Source organism: Melospiza georgiana, chromosome 1 (assembly GCF_028018845.1).
Source record: "Melospiza georgiana isolate bMelGeo1 chromosome 1, bMelGeo1.pri, whole genome shotgun sequence".
NCBI classification, from domain to species: domain Eukaryota; kingdom Metazoa; phylum Chordata; class Aves; order Passeriformes; family Passerellidae; genus Melospiza; species Melospiza georgiana.
This window is the reverse complement of record NC_080430.1, coordinates 64,328,126-64,348,981: the sequence shown is the minus strand read 5'-3', so window position 1 is coordinate 64,348,981 and position 20,856 is coordinate 64,328,126. Positions and strand designations below refer to the sequence as shown.

The window sequence follows — 20,856 nt, the reverse complement described above, 5'->3', positions numbered from 1 at the left end:
AAGGAAAACAAGAGTGTGAGCATTTCTAAGCAGAGCCTCCAAACACGCGTCTTTAAGAGGTGAGAGAGAATGCAAGTGTGCTTCATTATATGCTTCAGATGATCCAGCCTCACCCCTCATTCAAGTTCTGGCTTTGACAGCTTCCCACTGTATCCTTTATATATCACCCGTTGTGACTAAGCTTGGAGGGGACATGTAATCATTAATCACCATTATGGATTCCTTCCCTTCTGGTGGGTTAGACGCACAAGCTTAGGGGCAGATCCTGCAGCCTTCACTCCTTCCTTCAGCCCTTTGCCCCAGCAATCAGCCCTGCTTTGCTCCCGGACAGCTTGCAGTGCTGTAGGATCGGGCGCCAAGTTTCTTACACCGGCGTCCCATTCAAATACGCAGCGGCTCTTAATCCTTAGCAGGAATTAACAGGAACTTTCAACACTGCATTATTAAATTAAAAGGTTACAATATGCCACAAGATGACTTAAGCAGGACTCAGGAGTATATGTCTGTTAATTTTAATGCTCTGTCTCGAAGTACAGAACTCTGGACATTTCCAGCATCATATTTAAAACATGGTACATCTACTAATACGTGATCTGGTGCATTAATGGACCAAATTAAGTTACAGGTATGAATTTTACATAAAACGGATTAATATTATATGTCATGGAGGAATTTTAAATACTCCATCTCCATGCATTTTTAATAGTTATGTGCTCTAATTTAATGTTCCCTGGCTTTGCTTTGCTTGAAGTCCCCAAACCCTCCTCCTTCCTTCTCCCCCGCGCTCCTCAAGTTTTGCTTGGGATTTTCCCTGCCTGTTAACCAGCGTCCCCAAGTCCCTCAAAAAAACGTGTAAAGCTGGAATAAGTCTCCTACACCGAGAGGATAAAAATGCGATTCACCGCCGCCCGAGGAGATGCCAGCTCTCCCGGGAAAGGGAACGGGGGAGGGATGGGAGGGCGGGCGCAGCCGCCTCGCTCCGGGTCGGGCGGCGGGGAGCGGCGCCGGTCGCGCGGGGCTGCGCTCGGGAGCGCGGGGCCGGCGCCGGGCTCCGCTGGGCGGCGGGTCCCGCCCGCATTCCCGCAGTCCTTCCTCCCCGGCACCGCCTCCTCCTCCTCCTCCTCCTCCGCCCCCTCCTCCCGGGGGGGTCGGCGCGCGCCGCCCGCCCCCCCCGCAGCGCCGCCGCCCCCCTGCCCCGCCGCCATTGGCCGCCGCCGCGCTCCGGGGGGGGCCGCCGCGCCCTGATTGGCTGCGCGCGGCCCCGCGGCGCCCCCCCCGCTCCCGCGCCGCGCTCGCCGGGCCCCGCCGCGGAGCCGCCCGCCCCGCCCGCGCCCCGCGCTATATAGGGGGCGGCGCGGCCAGCGGCGGCAGCAGAGGTGGTTGTGTTCGTGGCCGAGCGGCTGCGGAGCACGGGCTCTTCATTTTGAGAAAAATAATTATTTTTTTTCCGGAGCGGGCGGGTTCCCGGTGCCGCTCTTGGCGCGGCTCTGCGAGCGCCTCTGGTTGCGTTCCCGGGGCGGCCGCTGTTAACGCCATCGAGGCGCTGCGGCCGCGCTCCGCTCCCGTTGCGGGCGGTGCGTGCGCGGCTTCCCGAGGTCGCAGCGGCGGCAGCAGCAGGCGGCGGCGGTGGAGAGGGAGGTTTCCCTCCTTCCTTGCGGCACCATGAAAGCCGTGAGCCCCGTCCGGCACCCCAGTCGCAAGGCGCAGCCCGGCGTGGCGGGCGGCGGCGGGGGGCACCCGGCTCTGCGGTGCCTGGCCGAGCACAGCGGCTGCAAGGGGAGCCCGCCGTCGGGCGAGGAGCCGGCGGCGCTGTGCCTGCAGTGCGATATGAATGACTGTTACAGCCGGCTGAGGAAGCTGGTGCCCACCATCCCGCCCAACAAGAGGGTCAGCAAAGTGGAGATCCTACAGCACGTCATCGACTACATCCTCGACCTGCAGCTGGCTCTGGAGACGCACCCAGCGCTGCTCCGGCAGCAGCCGCCGCCGCCCGCTCTGCACCCAGGCAGCTGTCCCGCGGGCACCCCCCGGACCCCGCTGACTGCCCTGAACACTGACCCGGTAAGAGGTGCGTGATGCCCGAGCGCGGGGAGCGCGGTGCGGAGCAGAGCGGCGTGGCGCGGTGGTCGGCGCCGGCCGCCGTGGGAGCGCCCCGGTGATGTGCCGCCACTCTCGTACCCGTGGCTCTGCCGAGAGTCGTGGCTCCCGGAGGGGACGGGGCGGACGGGCGCAGGAACGCCCCGGCGGTGCGCGGTGGGTGCCCGCATCCCCTCGGTGCGGGCAGGCTGCCGCACGGTGTGTGCCGTGTAATTACGGCCTCTCGAGGGAGTACCTGTAGCCGGCGTGTTCGCACACTCGGGAACAGGCGCGCTGTTCCGCGCTTCCTAGCCTCCGCGCCGTGCAGCGAGCGTGAGGGGCTGTGGGGGCCGTGCACATGGAGCGCAGCGTGCTCTGGAGGGGCGGGAATCGGGGAGCGACTCCCCGGTACGGGACCCACGGTGGCAGCCCGGCGGCGCGGGAAGCGGCGTGCCCCGGCACCCCGGGCTTGCCGCAGCGCTGCGGTGATCCCCTTGGCTCTGTATCCCCGGGGGCTTCCCTGAGCGCTCCCGACGGGGCTATGGCGGTGCCTGGGTGCGCGGAGGAGGAGGGGGTCTGGGCAGTGGGGGGTGTCTCCGTGTCGTTTCTCCCCAGTTGTTAATTTGCCGTGTTTGGTTGCTGCGCAGGCAGGCTCTGTTAACAAGCCGGGCGACAGCATCCTCTGCCGCTGACCGCCGCTCCCCAGGTGAGTGCCGGGCGGGCGCGGGGCCGCGGGCGGGGGGAGCGCGGCGCCCGGGCTCGGTGGGGCCGCTCCGCATCCTGCGGGAAGAGAGCCTGCCGAGAGGGCACCAGAGCCCGGCGAGAAATACTTACAGGCGGCTTTGGGGTTTTATATTTAATTACGGGGTGGTTATTTTATTTTCCCTAACTACCGGGTGGTTGGGGTTTCCCCCCCTCCCCCCCGCGGAGCGCCTCTGGCTGCGGCGTGCAGCTGCGCATCCCTCCCTCCGCCTGGCCCAGCCTGGGAGCTGCGGTTGTTGTTTGACCTGGTTTGTTTTGGGTTGTTGATCAAGCATGTCTTGTGTTTTGTTGGTGGCGCCAGTCGGTCTGGAGCGGAGCGGTTCACACACCCCCTCTATTCATTCCTCTCCCACAGGTGTGCGGCGGCGCCGCGCAGAGGCAGCGCGGGGGGCGGGCGGCGGCGGGGGGGCCCGGCCCTGCCCCGCCGCTCCGGAGCAAGGAGCCATCCAACCCCCCGAGCGTTCCCATGCTTCACCCCGGCAGAGCCAAGCCTGTTCACCATTTTGCACGTCCGTAGCGGTCCCCCCCCCCGTCCCCAGCTCCCCGTGTCCTTTTTCCCCCTTTCCCCCCGGTTCCGTCTCTTCTCGTCGTTCCCGGCCAGCTGTGAGCGGCGGCGTGTCCCACGGTGGCAGCGGGAAAAGTTGCGACTCTGCCCCGGGATAGAGGACCGAGCCTAAACCAGACTTTAGAAACCTTGTAACTCTTGAGGGACCGAGCAGCCGAATCTTGAAGCTTTACTAATCTCCCAGAGCATTTGTAGATATATTTGACATCTATTGTTTAAAATAGATGGATTTTATTGGGGCCCAGGGAAGTTTCTTATCCCTGCAGGAATGTTACATATTGTATAGACAAATGAGTGACATTTCATACTGTGTATATATAGAGATGTTCTATAAGTGTGAGAAAAGTATATGCTTTAATAGACTACTGTAATTATAAAATATTTTTAATTAAATATTTTTTGTAAATATTATAAAGGTGTGTATGTTTTTTTTAATCTGTGGGAGCTCAAGTACGGAGCTGCTAATATGGAAATATCTTAAATGTTTAGGACTTTTTTTGTCCCCAAATGTCCTTTAGACTCGAGAGTTGCAGCTTTAGCTAGCGGTCCTGCATGATTGCATGAGGTGTCTAATTGCAAATAAACTTGTTTGGAGTCCATACAACGTGTTTTCCTCAATCTAGACTAAAAATGTTTGTAAGTGTATTATACATTTTGAGACTACACTTTTGTCATTTAGGCACAGGGATTTTTAGTGCATTCTATAAAAGTAGCGGTAAGATGTGTTTTTTACTGAGACAAGAAAAAATTCTATCTAGTTTTTTTGCATTCCGGGGGCAATGCTTTAGATCTCTTATCAGTTTGGTTTGTTTTTTTTAAATCTGGTCTTGAATTAGATCAAGAAATTTGTTCGGAAACTTTGTTTAGCACCAAAAGGTTTTATTGCAGATTTGTGTTCCTACAGCTTATTAATTGCTTAAAAACTGAAAACTGTTCTCTGCTTGCAGCCAAAGGGCAAACCATTAACAAAAACAGTTGCTGTTTCCTTCGTCCAAAGAGTATTAATAGTGAACTGCAGAAGGGCACATGGGCTAAGTCATTATGATCAGTGATGTAAATTCATCTTAAAATGAACTTAAGTAGACCAAAAATCGGATAACTGCGTCAAGATTATTTTTCTAGTACAAAATTACTTACATTTCACTGCAGCTATGTTACAGTTAAAATCCTGTTTAATCTCTGTGATGTGTAACTACTACATGTGAACATTAAACTAGATTTACCTGTCTTTAACTGTGATTCTTCAGCTTATTTCTTCAATCCTCTGAATTTGCACATTCTCCTCGCTATTTGTGTGTAGCATTTGACGGGTGAATTATTTTCACGGCAAGCTCTTGTACCATCAGGTCCTGCTGGCTGTAAACTTGTGTCCAGGCTCAGTGAAGGATCCTCATCTTGTGTGATCAGCAGCCTGCACACTAGTGCAATGGGATAGTCGGAGTGGGAGAATTAAGTAGGATTTAATTGGGTGCTTTGTAAATAGCTAGCCAACTGTGTGTGTAACATGGTCTGTTTGACTGAAAAAAGAGGATTTGTTTCAGATTATACAAGTGTCAAAAGTACTGTAACCCAAGGGAGGACTTCTATTAAGTTAAATATTTATAAGGAAATTAACTATGGGGGCCATTAGGTATTGACTACAGTGATAGTGTCAACAAGATGAACACTTTCTTTATCAAAATAATTGCGTAAAGATCAAATCAAAAAGTGGCTAACACATCTGCAAACACAAGGCCTCCTGTCACTGCAAGTGCTTTAAAGACACAGGCATTTTACAGCCTGAGCTGGGGCTTAAGGGATGGGGAGTGGGTCCCTGCATTGCATTTCCCCAGCTCTGCCGGTGAACTTTAAGTCAATTTAATGAGCAAAACACACGTTCTTGTAAAATTAAGTCACAAATCTCTTATCCTGGATTCTCCCAGCTATTTTCGTGACAGTAGCAATTCTATCAATAGGATTTTTGCTGCACTTTGGGATTTTTTCCGTTGTGTAAAAAAAGAGAGAATCAACGGTCTTTTTCCAAAGGATTGGTTTAAATTTACATTGATTTTCTTTGTTTATCCTATTAATATTTGTTGTTCTCTGCTTACTTCAGTTTGTACAGCTCAGATTATTTTGTATACAATTTTTCGGTAACATTGCTTCTCAGTACACTCATTTGTTGCTATCCACTGTTGCCAAATTATAGTATTCCATTACATAGGAGTGGAAGCAAGCAAGAGGTGCTGTCCTAAAACATAAAACTATCTTGTGGAGTTTCTAAATATCAAAGTTGACGTATCCTGGGAGAGCTGGTAAACGACTGAGCTGCTCTTCAAGGAAGAATGTACCAAAGCCCAGATTGTTTCGGGTCAGGGCAATCTCCCGTTGAGTTTAGCAGCTTAAGGGTTTGGGTTTGCTTTTTGGAAAACTTGCGGTGCAACAAGTTAGGACCTTTAGAAAATGAAGTCTTAATAAAGAGCTGTGAAAATGTTTCCTGTTAAATGTAGGATCCTTCAGAAATGTGAAATATAGCATATAGCACTCGGACTAGATTACAATAGATACTGGTCTTCACTTATTCCTTACGCTACATATAAAATTAAAGGAATATCTAATTGCTTGCTTCCTGATGCCTGGGATCAGTACAGTCCTAAGTGCAGCCATAATTATTTTCTGTTTTTCAAAGATTTTAGAGTCTTTCATCATACAGTAATCCCGTATCTTGTTTAAATCATGTTTTCCATATAGCAAAAGGCGTAAATGTTTGAACAAAGGCAAATTAAAAGGACTCTTTCTTCTAATGACTTGAATTTTCTCTTAGTCACAAAAGCATTCCTTAAAAGGAGCTTTTTGATTGCGTGATGAGAGTTGTGGTGAGGCTGCCAGATTAGGAATTAGGATACCAAATTCTGTTCCCAGCTCTGCTACTGAGGCTCTTTTGTGACCTTGAGCAAGTCACCGGCTGTCAAACAAACTTCCAGTTTTCCGCTTGTACCAGTGGCAACATGCACTCATCTTTACAGAAGCTAGGAGATGAAACAGGCAAAATGCATTCCTGTTTTAACACCTTTCTTATGCAGAGCAAGTTTTGGGTAAGAGGGAAACATAGGGAAAGCTGGGGTGATTACCAGGAGCTTTCCTAAGGAGGAGCTGGTTGGGAAATACATTGCAAGTAAAGGTTGCAAGAACCTCTTTTCACAGAACACTGAAATTGTCAAGGACTAGAAAACAGTCTCTAGGAGGAATAGATGAGGGAGCAGGTATTTTCTGTCCCTGACTCAAATGCTGTCTGCAGAACACAGCAATAAACGCTGCTAATGCTGCATGTCCATTTGGTGAGCGGCGGCGTGGAGGTCCCAATCCTTGCAGGTGCTGAGGCTCTCCACTGAAATTTCCAAGCGACAGAAAAGGTTCATTCCACATAAAAGCCAAATGCCAGCTCCTGTGGCATTTTTCCTGCTGTTTCACACGGGAATGGTATTTATTTTCACTTTCCGTAGCGTTCCTTTTAAATAGTTGCATTTTCAGCCACAAGCGAAGTGGTCATAAGGAATGCCATAGCTGTCCTGCTGGTTGTTCCGAGAGTTAATGAATAAACCATGTATAGGATAAACAGGTTTATGCAAATGCAAAGCAGCACTTTACTATTATTTGTATTTTCAAGGCTTTTGTAGTCGTAGAACTCGCATTTCTGTAAAACCTTTACAGTTGGAGAGAAGAAACCACGGTGCAAGTAATTCAAGTAATTGTTTTAGATGCAACACAATTTACTGGTTTCTCCAATAGTAAGATTTGCAATACTGAATAGCGTGGTTCCAAAACAGTATTGAAAACGTTCTGCTCTCCAGTCCCAGAACATGTGATCTGAAAACACTGGCTAAATATATTCCCCCATACAACTGCTTGCTTTTTTGCACTAGAAAATCCACCCTTTACTATCATTCCTGAGTAAGAGAAAACTTGCGTGCTCTGCCTACCAGTAGAGCTTGCTTTGCCAAATGTCCAAAGCAGGCACGCAGGCACCAGCCCTTGGAGCACATCAGAGCTGACTGGGGACTGGGCAGCCTGGGGCTGTACAGCACTTGGGAGCTTGGTTGCAGGCAGTTGCCAGCCATATGCCAGCATCCCACGGATCGGAGGCAGTCTCTGAGCCGCTACATCCTGGTCATACCTTCTTGAGAAAAACCCTTTTCCTATTCACAGCCTGAAATAACAAAATAATTTGCAGTGTATGGCATAAACTGCAGTGTAATCACAGCAACATGGATATGTGGAGGAATTTTCTAAGTTGCTATCCCTCCTCCTTAGCAAAACATCTGCCTGAGAAAAGCCGTGTCACCCACGGAGCGCTGGGGAAGGAGCAGTGCAAACCCTTCCGAGTGCTGAGCCCAGGCACAAGCCTGTCAGCCAGATGCTGGTCCAGAGCAATGGACCTGGCTGCTGGGCACACTAAGTACTCCAAGACAGTGTTTCCCCCTGGTTTGTTGCTCTTGAAGGTATTAGGGGCTGTTTTTATTCAGTTCTTGGCGGTGTTGAGGCAGTCGATGCCAGTGGGTTGTGGTTCCCCGCCTGTTCCTGTGTCCCTCAGAGGGGCACGGGCTGGGAGAGCCGAGCACTCTTCTGGCAGCTTAATTCACCACAGAGGACGCAGCAGTGGCTGGAATGAATTAGTCCCCATTTGTAATTTCTTGGCCTGTAGGGAGAAGAGCTGGCACCCCAGACTTTGGCACACAGAGCCAGGAGCATTCCCTCCCCACATGCAGTGTGACAGCAGCATGGCACGAGATGTGGGGCCAGGCAGTGCAGGCTTTTCTTCCTTTGATGGGCATGAAACACACTTTGACACGGGACAAGGATTGGTTTTTATTTTCTTCTCTTTTTTTTTTTTTCCCTTTTCTCTACTTTTTTTTCCTTTCTTTTCCTTTTTTTCCTCTTTCTCTAACCTTCTTTTAGCCTCGGGTTTACTTCCTTTTGGGTTTCTTTCCCCCCAAAGATGATGTGTTTGTCAAGTGATAGGATGCACTTGCTTCTGGTAAAAGAAGCACTTTGACAATTTTCACAATATGCATAATTTGCTTAAGGACCATAATGGCTTCTTCTGAGCCGTGTGTCATGTAAATAAATATTCCAATGATTTTTAACACGAATATTATGTACTCCATAGATCAATGGCTCCTTTGAAGCTCTTAGCATTTATCCTGTAAGTTCCTATTCAGACATTTTTAAATATGTGTTATTTATTCAACAGGCTATCTTTTCACTCAGAGATGCTGATGTCTGTGTTTGTAGCAGTCTAGCATCTACATCTTGTTTAGAATATTTAAAAATCAGTATTTCTTAGTCTTTGCAGCAGGTTGAAAATGTTCCCATAAAAATTCTGTAACATGAAAGAACACTTCAAATTATTAAGACTGAAATATACATCTATTTAGGATTATTTTTTAAAGACTCTGTCTTCTGTTCCCTTTTACCTTCTCCAGCAGCCCTGAAAACACACAGGGACAGAAGCGGGTGATGTGTGGGCTGCAGTGCAGGAATTCAGTCCCTGGGAGGGTTTGGGAGGGTAACAGTGCCTGGACTCAAGGGGGCAGGTGGACGCAGTGCTACAGATGAACGTTTCCCCTTGACTTTTGCTGTGTCTGTTCAGAGACTGGGGGGTCCATCCCGGCAGGCGCATCGCAGCACTGGGGCAGCAGTCATGGAAAAGGACGTTGCCTTTTCCAGTTTAACAGGAAGCAAGTTTCTTAGTTCAGGTAAATTGGAGCCAATATTACCAGCCCTGCCTTGTGAGCTGCCCCAGGACTTCAGGTGCCATCAGGGTTTTTTGGGGCTGTGGTGGTTTTGAGATGGATAGAGGCTCTGTGCCAGGCAGCTGCCAAAGCCAGGGGCAGGTGTGAAGGTCCAGTGCATGTGGAAGCAAAAGCATGGATGCAGATTACTTCGTGCCTTTGCAGCTATTAGCCAGGGCAAATCCTTTCCTGTTCTCAGAGGGTGAGGGAGCAAGCAGAAATTCTATCCCCACTTCAATAGAAAGCTGCAAGGGGAACCCAGTGAGCTCCTGGGTCCTGGCAGGAGTAGTCCATGAGATAAGAGGGTCTCTGACCTCCATGCAGGCTAATGAAGGAGGAAAACCAGGGCTGAGAAAGATAAAGTTCATATTTAAATGCAGGCATCTGCAACAATAGAGGTGGAAACATAAAAAATTGCTATCTAATTCATTTGCTTGTAGTATGAAGGCTTTTGTCTCACCTTGTTTAAACAGTCCCACTCCTGTGTTTAGTTTACTTGTGTTAATATCCCCCAGAGGCTTCATCATTTGCTATTGATGAGCATACACAAAAAAAAAAAAAAAGGTGGTGCTGTCCAAGCAATTAATTCTCTTTCCAAGTGTTTAAAATTCAGCATGTCCCTTCAGTTCCAAAGGTGCTAGATCTTCAAAACCAGCAAGCTGCTCACAGTCAGCTGGGAAACCCCAAGTTATTTTGGAGCACATAAAAACATTCAGTGCTGATAAATACTCACGCTGTGTTTTGCATCTTCATAATTTGGGATTCCTTTTACTTGACATATGCAATAAATAAAGCAATAAATAAAATATGCTCCCTGCCTCAAGGACGTTTCTGTGTGTAAGTTGCAACCCAGTATACAAACTCCTTCCAAACCAGCTGGTGCTACACATCTACCATGTTCCTTATTCTAATTCAGGGACACCTTCATAAGAAGGTGACTTTGAAAAATGCTCTTTAAAACCATGATGGAAGCAGATGTGGATAAGGATCCTAATAAGAATAAAAAGCAGTAAAAATAGAGCAGTGCTTTAGCTGGAAAATGGTTTAAAAAAATTCATTAGCTCTTTTTGGTGAAAAATGTTGCCTAAAGCATTGGAAACTCCAGTGACTCAGCTCTTGGATCAAATGCCCACCGGAGTCTTTCCATCACCTTCAGCAGATGTCAAATGGCAAATTCACATGAATGAATGGGTACATTTAGGTCTCTGTAGTGCACTGCTTTGCATGGACAAAATCCCATTATGCTTCCTCCAGGCCTCAATTAGGAGGTAGGTTTTGCCATTTTTTGCCAATTTACCCTAGACCTACACTGTTGTCACTGGTATAAGAAGTTGGGGGTAGACTTCAACCAAGCAGAACAGCACCAGGAACCACAGCTTTTAACTTTCTCCTATTCTAAAACCATGACAGCTCTCTATGCAAAGACTTATACGTGATTCAATAGCAGCAGCAGCTCCATCAGGGCACAACGATGAAGGAAATTAATTTTGAGGCCCAGCCTGTCCCTGGCTTGGCCTTGGACTCAATCTCATGTTAACTACAGAATTATAGAAGGGTTTGAATTGGAAGGGACCTTAAAGTTCATCTAGTTCCAACCCCTCTGCCGCAGGCAGGGACACTAGACCGGGTTGTTCAAAGCCCCATCTGACCTGGCTTGGAAATACCTTGAGAGTTACAAAATTCTCTTTTTCATTGTCAGATGGGTTTTGAGTTGAGTTTTGCCATGAGTGTGCCCATGTTTAGTTTAGTGGGGAGAGTCAGATTCTCACTGCCATCAGTTGCTGGGGAAGCTTGCATCGTATTTGGCTTGTATGCTGAATATAAACAAAGCTATCCATCAGTATTTGCTTGGATTCATTGAAATATTAAAACAAATGCTTATGTCTGTGTTGCAGGGCAAGGTCTTCTTTATTTTGCTGGGGCAATAGCCATATTGAAACAAATTGTATTTTGTTTTCTTTCAGACAGGTGTGATGGCACACCTGCGGAGCTCAGGCTTGAATAGCAACTCGTAACCTTTTGTGGGTAAGGTGGGGGGCAAATCCTGCTTAACAAGGATGTCAAACTGATCTTTGTTCCCTTCTCCCAACCAAGTATCTGTGGCAACAAACTGGAGACAGGTAAACAATCGGCTTCTGCTACCGCAAGCTTTCCATTTACAGTTCACCAGGAGCTCTTATTATATGAAAGGAAAGGGTGGATGTGGTGTCAACACAAGGTAATAGTAATATTATTTGAACAGGTGTGTGGGGTGTTGCTAAAGTGAGAGAGCATGCAAGCTGTAGGGAGCAGTTACTACAGGGCTGTGCATGTAATAACCAGAGCTCACCCGTGTGTATTATCATAACAATCATGTGTGGCCATGGGTTTCACAATAAGCTGGTCTGATTTACCTGGTGCATTAAATTAGTTTTGTTGTTTCTCACTTCCTAACTCCCTTCTGGAAAAGAGCCCGAAAAAATACACACACTAAGAATTTGGTAAGCAGACCCACAGTGCACACAACTACAGATAGATAACCCACCAGGCCACAATTATCCCCCAGACTCCACTCCTCCACAGGCAACTTTGCTGCTGATTTATGTCTTGGAAAGAGAGAAAGCAGATTAAGCATCTCAGGACTGCATTACAAAGGGATGGCAGGTTTGCGGCAAGTGTTAAGGCACCGTGGAATTGGGAGAGTCAAGTACCTCAGCAGTTTTGTCTATACATCTATTCTCTGTAATGCAGTTAATTTTAATAATGTATTTCCAGTCTGTGATGTGTGTTAAATTGATATGTATCTGTGATTCGAATGTATATTCATCTCTGAGTGTATAGAGTTAGATGAATATCCTTTCAGCAAGAAAACTGTGTGCCACAATAGAGAATGGAAACAGTAAAAATAATCTTTTAGATTCTGCTTTTAAGGAGACGACTGGAATCACATTAGCAAGGATTAATGCGGTAGGTACATACCTTGCTGAAATTTGCATGCTTCCATTGTGGGAAAGTGAGAAACAAAGGGAAAAATCATACCCTGATGTGCTCTCCAAGTAGAGCTATATGCTATGATTCACTGAAGACAGCCATGGAGGTTACAAAACAGAAATTAAGAGACAATATAAATTATGTGAGGGTGTTCTAGACAATTAGACAACTCGTTGGTCCATTTACAGTGCTTCTCGTAGCTTCATATCAAATCTGATGGAAGAGTGACAAATTTTAAGCAAGGAAATTTTTCACTCTCTCCTCTCCTTAAGCCCTACTTTGTTTAGAGATATCATAATGCGTATCCCGAGCATTTTAATAAGAACCTATTGCATGCCACTGGTTTGTGCAAACAGTAGTTGCATTATTACAGAGGATGAATTAATCTTGCAGGCGTCCATTTGTGTAACTCAGATCAGGCAGGGTTTATTTGCGAAGGGCTGACCCTGCTTCCTGGCAGGCTCGCCGGGAGCTGCCGTGCCAGATTCCCTGCGGTGGATGCGAGAGGGTTCAGCTGGCACATCCCAGGGACGGAGGGGACCGCGGGGACAGTCACATGGCAGGGGCTGCGATGGCAGCGGCACCGCGTCCCGGGCTCCACAGGCTCCTGCAGGGATTCCTTAGTGGGTATTGAAGGTGGTAGGAAACGAGTATTCTCAAAGCTTGGGTCTGCATTCTTCTGGTAATGCAGATTTAGCCCAAGGTCACACAAGAAACCTTTATTTCAAGCAGCTTGCTCCGTCTTAAGGAGAATTGCTACAGCATTTCCCTGTGTACACATTTCATTAAGTAAATGCTTAATAGCAGGGTGGCTGTCATCTTAGGGCAAATATTTTAGAAATCCCTTGTTAGTCACATCAGGTGTGCTTCTTCAATATTGCAACATCTGTTATTTGTTAGATGCAAACAGAGAATGAAAATGTGTATTTGCCTTGTCCTGGGCTCTTCAAGTAATTCAGGCAACCTGGCTGAATGTGCCGGAGACAGTGCTGACAGTACAGTTATGTCAGGAGGGTAAAATTGCACCAAAACTTGAGTAGGGGGTAAACCAAAAAGTGTTGTATTACGCTTGGGTGCTCTCTAGATCTTTTACAATCCAGTGTGTGCTTTAAATATACCTTGATCCTTGGAATTTCCTTGTAGAAGTCAAGGCTGTGCTGCTGTTCCAGCAAGGCAAACACTGGATGGGCTCTTCACAAACAGTGGGTCAGTCACAGTCAGCTGAAGGGAGCGCACTCATGATCACAAGGATCTGGGCTTCTGCAATAAAACGAGTATTTTGATCTTTCTTTGCACACATGATTATTTCACAGAAGATGCATATTTCGATTTTTGCATCACAAAAGTCTGATTCTTCGCTTTGGATTGGTTTTGCTGTTTTTTAAGCAAATACTGAAGTAATCAAAAATAACAGCCTGGTAGCGTTTTAGGCGTAGTTTGAAGAATTTAATTGAATAGGGACTTTAATGAGAGGGCAGTGGATTCTTAATTACCTCAGGCACAGTTTAGCACTTTGGTCATGTATGGTATTGTTCTGGAGTGCATCAGTCTGTTAGTTGGCTATTGCATCGCAAAAGTTGGTGGCAAAGTCATTGTGGTGTGCTGCAGAAACAGGATTACAGCTGCGCAACAGCCTAAGCAAGAATTCCTTGAACATGGATGGGATATATTCATTAACACCATCAATCAGTTAAGAGCTTGTTTAGGTTTGGTTTGATAAAAATATATATATAACTCCTAAGAATATTGCATGCCTTCCATCAAATTTAATTTTTCAGAATGTTCGTCTATTTTGCGACCGACGATTTTCACTTGCTGGCATTCTTTCACACGCTTGGGAGTCGTCCCCTTCCTTTGGATCAGCCTAAGGAAAATGCTGCCCTCTCTTGAATTTGAGGACGCAGTGCACCTCCTGGCAGAGGCTGCCAGGGGAGCAGGAGGCAACACCACATTCCTGAGAGATGCTCGTGGCTTCTCCAGGGCTGGTGAGTGTTGAGAAAGGCAGCACTGTATTTTAGACTAGTAAACAGGGTTAAGAGAATTCTGAAGGATGTAAACTCTCTCAAATAGAAAGTTTCTCTCTTCGGGAAGGATTTGGAAAACAAGCAAATATGCTTTATTCCATTATGGAAACACCTTAGCCAGGAAAATGTCATGGTCTCCCGTGCCTGCATAGAGAGGAGGCCAAGTTCTGAAATGCTTTGGACTACTTTCACTCAAATTTAAGTTATTTCTTTGACTGTTTCAGTTGTGAGTTTTGCTGAATGCCCATCTAGATCTTGCAGTCAAAGGAAAACTTACTTTCTGCTAGGCCTTCTCTGAGGGAGGGAGGATGTGACTGGGTGCCACTGGTCCTCAGCACCAGAAAAGAAACACTTGGGGTCACTCTAGTGTGTGACAACCCCCAGAGCTTTCCCACTGGTGTGGAACCACTGGTGTGTTGCTTGTAGAAACCAACATGTCACTGCCTTGAACAGCTTGGTCAGGAGATGTGTCCAGCTGGAGGGAGGAGGATGTTTCTCCAGCTGCTTCTCCTCTTCTCTGACAAGCATGGATAGGATGTACTTCTCATGTGTCTTCCTTCAAGGAGGGATTATACAGGGGAATTTGTGGGAAAAGGTATTCTGGAGTAGGTTCTGCCTCCCTTTCTTCAATAGGGACATTAAAACAATCAAACAAAAAGCTCTCCCCTTCTCCCAAGTCACCCCTGCTTGTAGAAAGATGTGTACTTTTCTGCTGGAAGCAAGGGGTGAAAAAGACCATTGGGTGATGTGCAGGAGGGATTGCCTAGAAAGTAGTCCTACAGCAAGCCACATCCCTAGGAGCGAGGATGTGCAGGTTTTGGTTTGTATTAACTCCAAAGATGCCAGTGCACTCATGAGAACCAAGTTTCCTGGACGTCAGATACTGCATGAGAGGAAGGTGAAGCAGCGTGTGCATTGTGGAAGAAAAGGAGTAAAACATACATGCACATCTAAACCCATGGTCTTTTTCTTTACTGTTGTTATTTGATAGGTGTTTCTGAACATACAGCTCCCCACCCAGCCCTCTTGCAGTTCTCAGAAGCTAAAAGACAGGGAGGCAGCAAGGAGCCACATGCAGGGAAAATGATTGGCTAACAATAGCTGTGAATATTGTTAGTTACATGATTTGTGCAAAAGGACATACTTCTTAATATTTATCTCACTTTTCTGCACCTACAGTTATCTTGGTTTTGTTTTTTACACAAATGTGAAGGTGATTAATCCCAAATGCAATCTGAAAAAGGATAAACAGAAGGAGACTGAGCATGTGAATGTCACTTGCACTGCATACTACCTCATCTATATTAAATATGAGACAAAGTAATAAAAATAAACAATACAGTATTGTGTCAGTTGCAACTCAGGCAGTAACAAAATATTGCCACATTTTTTCTTACAAAGCTGGCTGTGTCGTGGCTGGAAAGACCCCTAAAGCATATAAAGCTCTTATCTTCATACATTTCCCTAAAGAATAATAGATCAGTCGGTGCTCTGATGCTGTTTTAATAATGTACAATTTACAATTCATTTGGTTACCAAGCACTCACAGTATAATTAATTTCACAGACCCTTTCTACATATTGGCATGGTTTATGACAGTACAGAGGGAAGATGGGAAAACTCTGTTCCCCCTGCTGTCACAGGAGAGTGCCTGGATGATGTGTCACCTGGCTGGTTTCACAGCAGTCCTGCCTTTGTAGGGGTGAGAGGGCTTGATTTCCCCTTTCCTTCTGCCCCAGCTCCCAGCTGCCTTTCCCATCTCCCTACATGAGCACCTCCATGGAGGATGTTGCCTTGGGGATGAGCCAGGCTCATCCTGCAGCTCCCCCTTTAGCACTGAGCCACATCTGCCCCGTCCCTTTGAGTCACAGCAGGCCCTGAGACCTGCAGCAAAAGCTAAGGGGAGCCAAGGGGAAGGCTCAAGGACAAAAGGCAGGTGACAAGCCTTCAGTGCCTCTCAGCAGTGCCTCCCTTCCCCCTGGCAGCTGGGGACAGGAGAGCCTGTCAGGAATACAGGCATTGCTTCAGTCAGGAGTGACTGTCCATCCAAGCTGCCAGTGCACCAGCCCAAGCCTGATATCATTTAACAGAACCAAGGCATGGAAAACAGGGGGAAAGGCTCCAGGAGTGGCAGAATACATATTGTTGGGGGCTTTATTTCCACAGTCCTGATATTTTTCCCTTTATGGGGATCTGTACAGTTGCCTGAGAGACTTAAATAATGGACTCTCTCTGCAATGAATGGAGCTGCTGTTCTGTGATGTCTTGCACATCAAAGCAATTTTTTTGAATCTGCATTTACCTCTTTGATAAAGACAACACTGTGAGGAATTCAGCAACTGAAGAGAACCTGCGGGTCTGCACATCCACCCGGAGCTTGCTTTGACAGCAGTGTGTGAATTGCTATTGAAGTGATGGTTTTGTTTCCATTATCAAATAAACAGGGGTTTCCTTTTCTGAATTTCCCAAACATTATTTTCTTGTTTGAAGTTCTTGATTCCTATAGATGCACAGTGTATGTATACACATACATGGCTACTCGTGTATATGTATATATATACATATATAGCACATACACACACATATATATATAGTTCTGTTAGATATATATAAATGCCTGAGGGTAGAGGTCACAGTTTGTGAAGGCTGAGCACACAATCCTGGATATAAACACACAAGTACTCACACTGAAGTGCAGCTTAAAGCTAGGTTTACTGATTTTCTAAAGCTACAGTTACAGTTTCTCTCTTTTTTTCTTAGATGTTCAAAAGCTGGTTTCTTCCAGGGACTAAAGAGCATTGTAAGCCACAGCCCCAAAAGTTTGATTAACCCCTGTGTGGTTTTCACAAGACACTAACGGTAAGAGGTACATCTCTTGCACTGTGTCTGCAGCTGGCTACTCAGTTGTAATGATTTGGTTTCCTAATCTCTTGAACAAAAATATGGGGAGGCAGAGACCATGAGATACTGCTTTCACATCTTTTTTCCATATGGGATTTGGCAGCCAATTTGCCAACATATTGATGACCTGCTGCTCTTATTTTTTACGTCTATAGAAATTTGACTCTTCTGTGAATCAGGGCATATCTGTAAACTAAGTGAAACCAAAAAAGGTTATTAAGGACATCATGTACATATGTATAAAACATCAGCAAGTATTATTATTATCATCACCAATTACTATTATACACAATATATTCACAAAATTAAAGCTTGTGTGGTTAATGTATCACAGGTTTCAGTTCAAAACAGGGCTCAAAATCTCTCCCTTGCAGTCAGGTTTACAGAGGGTTTGAAGCAGTGCTCGTGTGGCATGAGAGGGCTGATGGAGTCCTATCCCCCAGGAGAGTGTTGGTCTCTTTTCTGCCTGAGAGAGACCACCCAGGGAAACCTCATGCACTCCTAAAATGTAGATAGTAGCAAACCCGGAAAACTTTGCTTTTAACCTTTGAATATCAAAGAGTTAAAATCTAGCCTTCAATCCAGGTGAAATTTTCCAAGCCTATGGTTTTGGAATGGATGAATGTCTGTGTAATTATTTATTATCTGCTTTGCTACCTGTTTCATTTCTCTCCTATACAATATGCCTCTTAGCATAATTTTTTTTTCAGTTGAAAAATATCTTGTTTTGACTTGATGTTGCTCAAGAAATAAACGCAACTGTGTTCATAAAATTCCTGCAAGCACTAACCTGGTTGCAAGACAAAACTCTCTACTTTGAATTTGGAGGTCTGTATATAGCAAAGAGGGAAAGGAAAGGAAAGGAAAGGAAAGGAAAGGAAAGGAAAGGAAAGGAAAGGAAAGGAAAGGAAAGGAAAGGAAAGGAAAGGAAAGGAAAGGAAAGGAAAGGAAAGGAAAGGAAAGGAAAGGAAAGGAAAGGAAAGGAAAGGAAAGGAAAGGAAAGGAAAGGAAAGGAAAGGAAAGGAAAGGAAAGGAAAGGAAAGGAAAGGAAAGGAAAGGAAAGGAAAGGAAAGGAAAGGAAAGGAAAGGAAAGGAAAGGAAAGGAAAGGAAAGAGCATAGCATTGCAAGGAAGTACTACTTGCTTTTTTTCAGCATTTTTTTCGCTACTAAAATCAAAGAAAAAATTCTCAGCCATGAAAGTACAATTGACAATGTTTAAACCCACCATGGCTTAACAGCATTTCAGAAGTTATAGCATTCATGAAAAATAGAATGATATTTTAATGTTAGATCATCTATTTCCTTTGGAAAAAAATAAGATGGCAATAAAATCTGAGAAACAGCTAAACCAATTATCTTTCTTTTATGACCCCTTGGGGAAGAAGGAGTCTTTTCTTGTTTCTTACTCCGTATTAAATATGAGTTGGAACCAAGATGGTTTTTGCAGCAGAAGGAAAGCCAGGGGGCCAGGCTAATGTCTGTGTCGCCAGTGCCATAGTTCTGTGGTACACCTTCCCTCCAATTCCCTCTTTCTGAACCCACAGGGACCCCTGACACTAGAAGGTTAGATGCACTTTGATGAGGAGGACAGCTGGCACAAGATGGTCCCAATCCATTCTCCTAATCCCTAATTCTCCTAATTTCTCTCTCAAAATGCCTGTTGGGAATGGTCCCTGGCAAGTGCAAACTGTGAGCTGGGTCCAGGGATGGCTGGGGAGAGTCATACTTGACCCAAGTCAGCACCATGCCAAGGACTGCTGTAACAATTTAACAATCTGGAAAATTGAGCTCCAGCACCTGGGGATGTTCCTGGGCACCATTTCCTTGACTATCTGCACGTGGCCAAAGTGAGCAAACTGATTGATAAACACCTACATGGTGGTGCAGGGTTGAAGTGCGTGACAGCAGCATCCCACGTGCTGGCCCAAACATTACGCTGAAGTTTTGCAAATCAACCAATAAATGTAGCAGTTGCTTTTAAAAGAGGGTCTCAAATTTGCCAAAATGGGAGTCAAATCCCCAAGCCAAAGGCAAGATAACACTTAAGTGGCTTATTCATGAAAAGCTACCGCTTGGCTTTCCACAACAAACTTGCCAATGTAAAGCGTCATGGAAGGAATGCAAAACAGCCAGGCGAAGCTCAAAGAAGAAAAATATTTTCAGTCAAGGACAAAATAATCATATCATCTCGAGCTGTGACACACCAGCTTACTTAGCTTTGATTTTACCAGCATAACTACCTGGCACTTTGTGTGATCAAGGTGCCCACAGCTGTAATCTAATGTGATCTGGAGCTTATTCACTGATCACAGCTGTGTAATTTCAGGTAACATGCTTCCCTTGTTTAGTTTTGTTTAACATTGTTAAATATATAGTCAGACCATCTGCACAGTATTTTTTAAAATTGGAAATTACAACCATAACTTCCTTTTTATATATCAATAAACTAAATAGCAAAATTTCAAAGGGATCCTTCTCTACCAAACAGTGAAGCAGAATGTTTGTCCCACGCCACACCATTGCCTAATTGCACACTAATTGGACAAACGTGATTAAATATTTCAAGATCTTTACTAATTGCCTCTATTTTAGCTTTAAAATTTGCTTGCCACCAACAAATTTAATGACACTGGTGTCTAGTCATCAGCAAAAAGCCCAAGAGTTGCTCTTTAAAATGTACCTAGTCAGAATATTTACTGATTGTGCATTGTTGTTTCCAATGTAGCTTAATTAGAAATCCAATCAGTTCTCCAAGTCTAATTATACTTGATTTGTAGATTCAGACTATGATACATAATGAAGCTAAGCAGCTAACAGTAAACGTGCTTGAAATGTAACAATAAGAGAAATATTTTTAATGCATGCCTTGTTATCATTTTAGAAACTCCAAGTAATATATGAGATCAAACACAAAGGGAAATATGAAGATTTATGACTCAATAGATTTTAAAAAAGCCCATGTTTTATCCTGCAGCAATATAACTGGCGTATGTTTAGTGTTTAAAAATATTTCCTTTGTTTGTTTACTTATTTGTTTGAATGAGAGAGCAGCATATATTTTGTGGATACATTGATGTCTGTACTTGGTTGCATTTATCTTGCATGCCATTATTTTTGCCCTATATATTTTAAATGGCATTATGCTTCAGAAACTGGGAGCTGGGTTAGAGATGGTTACTAAGGCAGCAGTTCCCTTTAGCTAAGTCCCTACATCTTCAATGCACCCTTAATTTACTCTTCTCTCTGAGAAATATCCTTTAGGGGCCAAGGGCCAGATGTTTCTTTTTATTCCATGCTGTGCAGGGAAACACATCTGCTCTGCTATTATTTTTTACCTCAGTCCCACAGTCTGAACATTGCAGCTGCAGCCTTACACCCACGTTGTAGGATCAAACTAATAGCATGTCACTTTTGGTATTGCCTACAATGTCCTTCCATTGGTATTTTTGTGCAGTGGCAAACATTTTGATCATGCTTAAGTAATGAGCAGCCCATTTTCTGAGAAAAGGCAAATCTTGGTGGAAGAAGAGGAGGAGGAAGGAAGTCGATCAAAAAGTCACACCAAGATCCCTGGTTGCTTCATTGTGTTTCCCAGAGAAGAACCCACAAGCAACCACACTTTTCTGTTTGTAAAACTACAGTTACCCACAGACCTTTCAGAAATCAGCCCGTTTCATTGTTACATCCCTAGCCTGGAGGCTTTTGATGTCACTTTCTGCAGATGTTTTTGGGAAGCACTTGTTGCTACTAAAGGGTTCACTGAAGGATAGCCTTTCTCTGCTAGAG

General features: G+C 45.4%; 1 protein-coding gene across 2 annotated transcripts; it reads left to right on the top strand.

Annotated features, from left to right (window-relative positions):
- Window positions 1-1,371: 1,371 nt before the first annotated feature.
- On the top strand, window positions 1,372-4,636 carry ID4 (inhibitor of DNA binding 4). 2 transcript variants are annotated; one of them, XM_058026511.1, is made up of 3 exons: window positions 1,372-2,061; window positions 2,724-2,782; window positions 3,194-4,636. In XM_058026511.1, exons 1-2 carry the CDS (start codon window positions 1,663-1,665, stop codon window positions 2,766-2,768), a joined length of 444 nt encoding a protein of 147 aa, XP_057882494.1. In that variant the 5' UTR covers window positions 1,372-1,662; the 3' UTR covers window positions 2,769-2,782; window positions 3,194-4,636. The 2 variants fall into 2 exon arrangements, with proteins under 2 accessions (XP_057882494.1, XP_057882502.1); XM_058026519.1 differs by having other exon boundaries at window positions 1,372-2,068.
- Window positions 4,637-20,856: the final 16,220 nt, after the last annotated feature.